The sequence below is a fragment of the Elephas maximus genome, chromosome 12, assembly GCF_024166365.1.
Source record: "Elephas maximus indicus isolate mEleMax1 chromosome 12, mEleMax1 primary haplotype, whole genome shotgun sequence".
Classification (NCBI taxonomy): domain Eukaryota; kingdom Metazoa; phylum Chordata; class Mammalia; order Proboscidea; family Elephantidae; genus Elephas; species Elephas maximus.
In genome coordinates, this window is record NC_064830.1 from 10,331,849 (window position 1) to 10,342,579 (window position 10,731).

The 10,731-nt window shown below is 44.3% G+C and overlaps 1 protein-coding gene across 1 annotated transcript; it reads right to left on the reverse strand.

The window, feature by feature from the left end:
- Nucleotides 1–209: 209 nt before the first annotated feature.
- Nucleotides 210–10,147, reverse strand: LOC126086441 (ribonuclease H1-like). The gene is made up of 6 exons (XM_049902611.1): nucleotides 9,922–10,147; nucleotides 7,152–7,251; nucleotides 5,634–5,688; nucleotides 4,279–4,363; nucleotides 2,854–2,978; nucleotides 210–476 (listed from the first exon to the last, which is right to left on the reverse strand). Exons 1-6 carry the CDS (start codon nucleotides 9,965–9,967, stop codon nucleotides 399–401), a joined length of 489 nt encoding a protein of 162 aa, XP_049758568.1. The 5' UTR covers nucleotides 9,968–10,147; the 3' UTR covers nucleotides 210–398.
- Between the last annotated feature and the right edge of the window lie 584 nt (nucleotides 10,148–10,731).

Sequence of the window (10,731 nt, forward strand, 5' to 3'; positions counted from 1 at the left end):
CTTTAACTTCTAAGCACTTTGTGAACTGTTATCTAACCATGTAAAGATGTTAGTGTATTTTATGAAATGATTTCCTGGTGTCATGTCAGTGAGCAGCGTAGCCCCCAATTTGAATCGTTCTTTAAACCCTTAATAAACCATTTAAGGTTTCTCTACAATAAACCTCAACATTTGGCTCTGAGCATTGAAGACAGGAGATAAAACCGTCATCAAGCAGAAAGTCTGTTTTTATTAACTGACAAACACGTTGTTAGTACAATGATAGAAAAAGGTGGAAACTAAAATGAGCAAAGTTTTACAGGGAGATACCCAGGAGGAAAAGGGAAGAAAACTTTGAAGGCGGCATCAGCAGATGTGACTCCAAGAAAGAAGGTAACATCTACGATGAAAACTAAGTTTCATTTTCTAGATCCTGCTGTGGCCAACCTATCAGCTTCTTCATTGCCTCTGATGCCTCGATGGCCAGGAACATACTCCTATTAGGGTAAAAAAAAAATTTAGAGTTTATTATTACTCATCCCAAATCTTTTCCCATGCCCTAACTCACCCCTAAGATCAGCAATGAAGCTGTCATCTGTTATGGCACACAAGGAGCTTGTGTGTAGACCAGCCAAGTTTAAAGGGGAAAAAAAAAAACTTGTTATGGCTCAAGGCTGGTCCTCCAACACCTTGGGTACTTTCCTCACATACATTCTGTGTCTGAAATCTATCAAGCCACAAAGGTAACAATGGTCATTGTGCTGAAGTTTTTGTTTCTTACTCTTCGGCATTAACACTTCCCAGGTAAAAAGTAATGTGGTAACATAAATAACTGGAGGAAAATGGTGGCAGGCTTCAGAATGCCAGATCGATTGTCGTAGGGCAAACTTACCTGATTTCCCACTCTTCATATCTTTCAAAGGTAAGATGTTATGATGATGGCAGCATTATACAAATCTTTGATTTACTCTATTCCCTCCCCCCATTTGAGGGACATGGTACTGAACTGTAAGTGTAGCAGTGTAATTATAGAGCATTATATGAAAAAAAAAAGATGGGGGAATGGAAGCCTCCCATTTTCAACATTTCAATCTAATATTGATAGAGGAGACCCCGGTGGCTTAGTGGTTAAGAGCTATGGCCAAAAGGTCAGCAGTTTAAATCCACCAGGTGCTCCTTGGAAACTTTATGTGGCAGTTGTACTCTGTCCTACAGGGTTGCTATGAGTCAGAATCGACTCGATGGCAATGGGTTTTTTTTTTTTTTTTAATATTGATAGAATAGCTACAGCATGAAGACCTCACTTTTGTGTGATGTTCCAGCCTAATGCTCAATTCCTACTTCCCAAGTCCCACCATGAATCCAGTCCCACAAGAACTTAAGAGTCTTGTCTTCCCCAGCAACAAATGGACCTACAATGCTGAATTTCAAAAGTGTACCTCTCCCATCCACTGGACTTGCGTTTACTCCTCCTGGTCCCTTGTTTTCAGTTACCCCTAAAATGATGGCTTCCCGTGTACTAGAAACGGATGTTTCTTTAAGAATAGCAAATCTGTATAGTATCAGAATTTCATAATGCAGGATTTATTGTATCCAAAATTCAGAAATGGCAATTTTCCATTAAATATTATGTAAGTAATTTTCCCAGATTCATTTTTATCATCCCTCAGCCAAAATTCCTTACATAGGAATGTATCTCAAATCACGTGTTGAAGAGTTATTATGTTTTAGGAGTGTATCTGTTTTAAAAGATGTAATGCAAAGCTAAATAGTTACCAGTATTAATTTTAATTACTTTAGCTTTTAATATAATTTTACATATTTTATATATATATTTATATATATTATATATATATGATATATATGCCTTCGAGTGCATTCAGACTCATTGTGACCCTACAGGACAGGGCAGAACTGCCCCATGGAGTTTCCAAGGTGCACCTGTTGGATTCAAACTGCCAACCTTTTGGTTAGCAGCAGTAGCACTTAACAACTATGCCACCAGGGTTTCCATATAATTCTTATCTCTTAAAAAGTATTTGAATTGGGATGGAATTGAAATTAGGCACTTGTTTGGTTTTCTTCTGGCTAGGCTAGTTTCTAAAACCAGAGACATATTTAATAGGGAAACATGATACAGAAATAGATACATTCTCCAACAATTCTCACAGCTAAACATGGAATAGAAGAAATGGACCAACAAAGTTTCTGCTGACCTCAGAAGTTTACGTAATCTTTCATGAGAATGTAAGGGGTTCCGTGTTTGAACTCTGTATTGGCTGAAGACAAGCAAACGCAGTTCTAACTAGGTCTCTGGTACTGAGGACTATGAGCTGCTTAGTGGTTTTCTGAGGAAACCATCCACCTTTTGGCTTTTAGGCAACTAAAAAGTTAAGAATCATACTAATGGCTAATTTTAAGTTGCCATAAGGCATAAATTTGTAACCATCTTCCAGTGTCTTAATAGATTTGTATAGCCCTAACCCAGTGTTGTTATTGACTGTCAAGTGTGCCCACCCACTTATGGGGTCCCATGTACAACTGAAGGAAATGTTGCCCAGTCCTGTACCATAACCGTGATCAGTTGGGGATGAGACCTTTGTTATCTATAGGGTTTTCACTGGGTGATTTTTGGAAGTAGATCCCCAAGCCCTTCTTTTTAGTCGTAGTCTGGAAGCTCTGCGGAAACCTGTCAAGCATCATAGCAACATGCGAGCGTCCACTGAAGAGGGTGGCTACCCATGAGGTGCACTGACCAGGAACGGAACTCAGGTCTCCCACGTGGAAGGTGAGACTTCTACCACTGAACCATCAACGCTCATATTCTAGCCTAGCAATTAAGAGATTATAATAGGAACAGCAAGTCTTTCTCACCCACTGAATATCCATGCCTTGGGAAGCTTGATCAATCTTCTCAAAATCACTTCTGTTGACAACGTCTTTTCCAGTGACTGTTTTCCAACCATTTTGCTTCCAGTTAGGCATCCATTCTGTCACGCCTAAACAATTAAAATACAGCACACCTCTGAGGAGAAAACTAACTATCCTTCTAGCTTTCTAAAAATTTCTCCATGCTCAATTATCTAGTGCCTTTTCTGAAATGAGCAAAGAATCCTGTAGGATTCTGCCAAGATATATTCTCTGCCCCTGAATCCTAAGAATCTAGAATTTGGACAACTCAGACATGGATCCATCAGGAAGGAAGGTTAATGGCCCTCAGAGGAGGCAGAAATTTCTCCTGGAAAAAGGGAGGAAATTAACATATGACAAATTTTGTTTTCCTCATCTTGCTTTAGCCTTCACAAACGTTGCTCTGATGGCACAGTACTCAAATTTTAAACATAACTCAATGCAGGTACCGGGAGGCAGGACTGGTCTGCAAAACAAGTGGTAGAGATCAGATTTTTGGCGGTTCTCCTAATTCTTCTGTGATGTTGAGGGGAACTGGAATTAATGGGAAGATGTTGCTGGAAGGGATGGTCAGGGAAGACTTCACAAGGACAGTCTTAAAGGATGTGTAGGTAGGATGTAGCCATGGCAAGCCTCTACTCAAGAATCCTCCTTTGAACACTAAATCCCCACGAAGTTAAAAAGGGAAGTGTGTGAAAGGTGGGGGCCAGAATCTACACTACATCAACTCAGTCTGTTCATGGATTACATACAGGTAACTCAAGTTTCCTTAGAAACTAACGTGAGACAGAAAAAAGCCTTTTCCTCCAACCTTGTCCATGTCTGCAAAGTGCCAGGGATTCTCTGGCAGGTGTTTTTAAGTGTTCTCATGTAATCCACATCTGAAGGCAGGTTTTTATTCCTTTACAGAAGAGAATCTGAGGCCAAGAGGCTTGCCATGGCTGAAAGACTAAAACATCAGGTTCCTTGTTTTCAAAGACCTTGAGCCTCATGGACAGGCAGCTGTTTCCCTATTGTGTACGGAATAAGACCACCGGGGAAGACCTGGCTTACAATTGGCTAGTCTTGAATGTGACACATCTGACGCCTTTGGCTGAAGATTAATGAACTGGAATAATACCAAGAATAGAGCTTAATTCTTGAGGCTCTTGTGCTAAGTATGTCTTTTCAGCGCTCTTATCTGGAGCCTTTGTTTTTTTTTTTTTTTTGGATTAAGAATCACACTTGAGCAACAACGAAGGTGTCTTTTCTGATCTTCCTTTCAAGCAGCCCAAGCACCCCTCACTCACACTTTTCCTGATTGAAATCAGTGAACAAATCAAGTGGCTTTCTGTCCCAGATTTTACCTGGCAACCTACAAGCTATTATCATTCTCAGTGGAAAAGTTACCTTTGACGACAAATTCGCTATCAGTTTTAATGATGAGTTTGTCCATATTTTGGCTCTTTGCTTGTTCGATTGCTCTGTGGGCTGCCTGTAAGAAAGTTTCTGACTTTTATTCTTCAGAAAAAGATAAATTTTCCAAATAAAGTACATTAAAAAGTTCAATTTAACACATGGCATGCAACAAAACCTTGGTCATCACCCTCTATGTGTACCTATATGTACCTACCCTTAGGTATCATGCTTCCCATCTGTCTTCTTGATCTTGGAAGGGAGGATCAATGCCAGGTTTATCCTAGAACCTCAATGAGTAGTGAATGGGGTGCTTAAATATTAATATCCTTAACTGACACATAGGAGTTTTCAGACTCTTAAACGGTAAATACGATTGACTAGCAAGATGTGTCGGGAGGCTGAGGGGTTGTGGAGGAGAAAAGGTTCTTAGTTCCCGAGCCAAGAAAAAGCACTGTGGTTTTTAAAGAGCCACAAAACTAGAGTAATTCTGTACCTCTTAAAAATCTATTCAACTGCCTTTGGAAGATTTGGGAGGCTGGTTGGTGAAAGCAGTTTGCAATTGGCCTTTAACCTCAAGGTTGGTGGATCAAACCTGCCCAGTGGGGCTCCACAGAAAGCCTGGCAAACTGATTCTGTGAAGACTGCTGTTGTTAGGTGCCATGGAGTCAATTTTGCATCACACTGACCCCAGGTGACCCATAGGGTTTTTCTTGGCCTTAAAATTTATAAGGAGCAGCTTGCCAGGTCTTTCTCGCATGGAGCCACTGGATGGGTTTAAACACCCAACCCTTCAGCTGGCAATCCTGCAGACACCATTTGTAGCAACCAGGGCTTTTTTCCGTAAAGGTAACAGCCAAGAGAAACCTTTAGAGAAGTGCTACATACACAGGGTGGTCATGAGTATAAATGACAGGATGGCAACTGGTAGTGGGTATTGCTGCCCCTTTGTTACTTTTATGGTAGAATTAGATGGGAAAGGCAAAAATTACTCCTATTCATTCATTTTAGTAAAGTGGAGGGCAGAAAAGAGGGCATGATTCATCTTTAGTAGTCAAGTGCTAATAAAAAAAGCAAAAAAAGTTAACAATAAAGCAGAGACTAAAAAAACAAAAACTACAAAACAGCCTGAACACCACAGTGGTCTGGCATGAGGGGGCAATACACCTTGTTCCTGTGGGGGCCAGTCTCCCACTGATTCTTCGCTGGGAGACTTCAGCATTACAGCCCCGAGAGGAAAAGGAGCTTGCCCATCCTATATTGATATTTTCTCCTTCACAAGAACCAGATTACAAATAAAAACGGAAAGCTGAATGTCGGAACTGTTAACGTGCGTTAACACAACTCACCCTCAGTTCCGCCGTTTGGTTTGTCTGTCGTCCAGAAACCCTCTCGCTTACATTTCTGTTTTGGGATTTAGAAATAATTTGTTAATTTTTTATTGTATTAAGAAGTTCTCATTTTGATCACGGACTGCCCCCAAATTATGACAATCTACACTGTCACTTTTTTATGGCACCATCTAAATTTTTATCTTAAATTCAAATTATTGCCAAGAAGTCAATTTCTGGCATCTTGAAAATACAAATAGCTCTCCCCATATGTTGTTATCCAGCTCTCCAACTACACAGGATTGGAATTTTGGACAAACGTAAGGAGAGTTCCCAGGGATTACCTGAGGGAGTATGTCCTTAGATTTGGATAAGATTTTAGAGGAGGTCATTTACCTATGAATGCTGAAATGTTATTGTTTTAAATGTATCCAATGGAATCTGACTACCACACCATTTGACAGGTGAGAGGGACAGCTGTCTGCTGGGAAAGCGCACCAATAAGATTTTTAACAGCAGGACATTGTATATCTATCCTCTTTTAAACACGTCCCACCCCCCACAGCATTTTATTCTAAATAGAATAAATTTCCACGGTTGAAAATTTACTGATCAATCTATTCACCAATTATAAACACAGGATTTAAAATGTCTTATGTTCATAATGAGCTCTGGTGGGCACACTGGTTAAGAGCTAGGCTGCTAACCAAAAGGCCAGCAGTTCGAATCCACCAGCTACTCCTTGGAAACCCTATGAGGCTGCTCTACTCTGTCTGTCCTACAGGATCAGAGTAGGAAATCAACTTGATGACAAAGGGTTTGATGTCCATAAATCTCTAGGTGTTTTTTTCTTTTGGATTGAATTATTATAAATAGCAGACAATAAGTTTTAAGTTTTGATAGATTAAAGTATAAATTTTATGATCTCGGGGTTTCTTTAACATCATCCACACCCATGTACGTCTTGGATACCATGGACCCCTGACCCCTCCCCCCCAGCTTAATGAAGTCTTTAATACCCTTTTCTAGAAAAGGAAAAAGGAACGACAAGGCTCAGCACAGTGGTTTCCTCGGGTGAGAGGAGGCAGTGGGATAGGGGGAATTCTCACAGCTGTGTTCTGATTTTCCTACATGGTGGGGGTTGCAGGTGAATTCATGATTCAACATAAATATACATCAACGGATCGAATGAGTACACGAAGGCCTTGCAACTCTCTAGTGATAACCGTGTTATGAACCATGGATTTTTACTAATTCTTTAAAATATCTTTTTCGTAGGGGTAAGAATTTAACACAGGAGCCCGAGTGGCACAGTGGTTAATTGCTCAGCTGCTACCCAAAATGTTGGAGACTCAAAACCACCAGCCGCTCCTTGAGAGAAACGATGTGACAGTCCCCTTCCATAAAGATTACAGCCGTGAAAACCCTATGGGGCAGAGCTTTACTGTCCTATAGTGTAGCTATGAGTTGGAACCAACTCCATGGCAACGGGTTTTGGTTTTCGTATCTATTTAGCTTTAAATTTATTTTACTTACAGTGGGTGTCCAGGTCCCCAATAATTGCCATATCCAGCTCTTGCGCCATCTCTCCCGTTATTTTTGCAGCTGCCATCTATGTAAACAGTTGGCGTGTGCTCTGCAAAACAAATCAATTGCCTAAGAATTGCGTACGCCTCAGTATACACTGCAAGCTCACATGCTACTGGGTGAAAATGGTTAAAAGTTCTAGCCAGACAGATCCCTCGGCTTCAGGCAAGTATTTGAGGTCCTAACACAGGGAGCAAAGGCCCTGAGATCGGAGGGTACCTGTTTGAGAAACAGCAAAGAGACTGGTGTGGTTAGAAGAGAAGCAAGTAAAAGAGAAACAGACTATACTATCAGGCAGGTAATAGGTGATGGAGCGTGGAACCCAGAGACTTAGTAAGACAGGGAACAGAGGGGCCCCCAAATCTGCAAACAAAGTAACAAGAGATGGGCCAGAGCACAGAAAACAAAGCCATTCCCCAGAACAATGGGGCAGAGTTATCTAAAAATAGTGCACAAACTTCTTTAAAGTTGCCTTTTAGAAGCAGCTAGAGAAAACCAGGCCCAGGGGCATGCGCAGAACATCCACCTGTGACTGCTGTGTGACCTTCCACCGGGGCAGTGAAGGGCTACAGCCCCAGCCAGGGAATCGAACCTGGGGAACAAGAGACTGCGCAGGCGCAATTCCCCATAAGTCTTGCTATGAGCCCCAGAGGCCTCTGGGACAAGAGCCATATTGGAAAGCTGCCGCGCATGCACCTTAATTAACATACCCCTTCCTGTGCCTGTGAATAAACATGAATCTTTTCCTGCCCAAGAACTTAAAAAAAAAACAAAAACCGCAGGCCTCTCTTCCGTTCTGTGAGATGAGGATAAGCATTGCTCTAGGCCCTTCTCATTTCCGCTTGCAAGCCTCTTCGATAAAGCTTTGCTCGTGTGGAAAACTACATGCCTTACCTGCTCATTCTTGAGCCCAGTGAGAGGCAAGACCCTTATTCAGGTAACAGTCCTTCCTACCCTCTCAGGAGTGATGGGGGGATATGAAGAGCCTGTCACAGAATTTCCTGGCCCCAGCAATGGCAAACAAGGGTAGCCAGAGCAGGTTCCTGAATTCACGGCAGGTGCAAATGCCCCTATTGTAGGACCAGCCTCCTCTGGTCCCCCCAGAGTTCAACTGAACTTAGGCGTCCTCGCCACAACCTGGTGCCGACTCATGGCATTTATCAGGACAAGCAATGCCCGTTCATTTCTGGGCTGTCTCCTACACTCAACACCTGGAGGGTAAAGAACCAGTTATTGGGTCTAATCTGGGCAGCCAGGAAAATGGCTATTACAAGCCTCTACACCCTGACCCCTTTTTATCTCCCTCTTAAAGCAGTGTCTTTTAAAGGTGTCCTGTGGAAGGGTACGTATGTTTATTTTTAGTGCTTAGCACAGTGCCTGGCACAGAGGCTGTCCCTCAATCTATGGTATTTATTAAAATTAAAAAAATCAGCCATTACTAATTTGCCAATTCCATTGTCAGCACAAAAACAATTTTCCTGCCCGAATATCCCACCGTGCACAGTGCAGGGAAGGGGGTCCCAGTTTCAAACTTTTTCTTGGTTTGTCTTCAAATAGCCAAAGTCTTCAAAAAACAAAAACAAACCATTTTCTGCCAATCTGGGTTCAGAACCGAAGATTTTTTATCCCCATTACCAAGCTTTTTGGGCGACCACGTAATATTTAAACGACCCCTTTGTAAACACTAAGAATGGAGGGCATCTCCCTGAAGGCCACGAAGGCACGCCAAAGTGAAGGGACAAGGTTTACGCTGGCTGTGACTAAAAAAAAAAAAAAAAAAAAAAAAAATTTTTTTTTTTTTTGGGGGGGGGAACCAAATGGCCCCAGGATTTCGGCTCCATCACACGTGGTCTCACTTCCGGGTCACTGGGTCCTTTTGCAAAGTGAAGGCACCATCTCACTTTTTTTTTTTAGACGGCTCTGCACAACACGGATGAGCTTACTAGACCCCATAAACCTACTACGGAGCACGCAGGGGCAGCGGGCTGGAGAGGTTTTTGCCACCCTGACACCTTCCAGCCGTCCACCAATCCACAGCGGTGGCGCCGCTCCTCCCAGGGTCGTGGAGAGCGCGCTGGAAAACAGGACCTGCCTTGCGCAGTGACCGGCAGGCGCAGGGCCAGATTTGTTACTCACCTAGTGCATCCTTCGCGCCACAATCCGCTACCTCCCAGGTTTCCCACACACCCTCCACTCACCCAGGGCTGGAGAGGAGCGACCAAGGCCGGCGGTGAGGGGGTTGCACGGGCGTCGTGGAAAGAGGCCAAGAGGGCCCAGAGGCCTCAGCGCCCACCCAGACTGGTTCCTGGGCACGTCTACCGGGGCACCCCTAAGTCCCTTCCCTTAAAGCTCTTAAAGTTTCTGCGTGTAGTGAACCCACGGGAGCATGTGGGAAGTTAAGAGTCTTTGCAAATAAAGGATATTACGTGCGAGCAAGGCCCCTGGAGGCCTCGACGACTATCCCTACAGATCTTGGGAGTATTTGGGAAGTCCTGACCCGGGACTAGGGGGTCCAGCTCCCAAAACAGCAGCCCCCACAGCCCCCGCGGCCATCCCTGAACAGTCGCTCCAGCCCCTTACAAACGCGGTCTCCTCTCTTCACTTCGGCGACGTTCCCAAGATGGCTCCGCGAGGTCGCTCCCCAACGCTGTGGGGACGCGCCGAGCGCGCGCACCTCCGGAGCATCAGGGTGGCCTCCCTACCCAAGCCAGCGGCTCACCTCCGCCCCGGCCAGAGTACTGTCTGCGACGGTCCCCGAAACTCATGTCGGACTTTTCCACCACGGTCAACCTGAGACGTTCCCGGTGCCCCCGTTCTGCAGTTCTGGCCCCCGCCGACGCAACCAATTTGAGGAAGCGCCCGCCGGGGGGGCGGTGCTGGCTCGGAGACGCCCACCTCCTCCTCCTTTAGCCTGAGGGCATCCGGGGCACTTGCCTGACTCTACGCAGTCCCTCTGAGCCTTCGCTTCCGCGTGGCTTGGCAGTCGGCTCCTCCCCTCCCTCCCCAGGTCACAGAAGCCTTCCGCCCTTCCTCCCTGGTCCCCCAATCCATCCCTGAGGTCACCTGCTAACCTCAACGTCTAGTGAGCTAGTGAGATGCGAGTGCCTCCTCCGAATGAAAGCCAGCTAGAGACTCGTCTCCTTAAAGGCTGTGTCCCCAGAATTCTGAACCGAGTCTGAGTCTGGCATTCATTACGATCTCACAAAAGTACCTGTTGGACAGATAAATAGATGAATGAATGACTGAAACTTTACAAAGAGAGCAGCGTAATAAGTGGGAGGCCCAAGGGTAAGGGAGCTCCGGGGGCAGGTGCGGAAGTACCAGGGAGAAGAAAGGCTGTTACTGGTAAGGATTACTATTACTTGTAAGGATTAGAAAATAAAACTTCAGGCAGGAGGCGCCATCTGAAGTGGGCCACTGTTTGGACTAGTCGCGATGTTACCACTAGTGACACTGACGAGAGGTGTCACCTAGTAGGTGTTGAATGAAAATGTATTGAATTGTTTTAGGAGGAAAAATCAGGTTCCTA

Bases quoted from the DNA above. Each gene is read 5' to 3' on its own strand.
- LOC126086441 (XM_049902611.1), bottom strand. From the start codon at position 9,967: ATGAGTTTCGGGGACCGTCGCAGACAGTACTCTGGCCGGGGCGGAG. The intron at 7,252-9,921 runs GTGAGCCGCTGG...TTTGTTTTGCAG, and splicing joins GTACTCTGGCCGGGGCGGAG to AGCACACGCCAACTGTTTAC. The intron at 5,689-7,151 runs GTAAGTAAAATA...ATCCCAAAACAG, and splicing joins TGGGGACCTGGACACCCACT to AAATGTAAGCGAGAGGGTTT.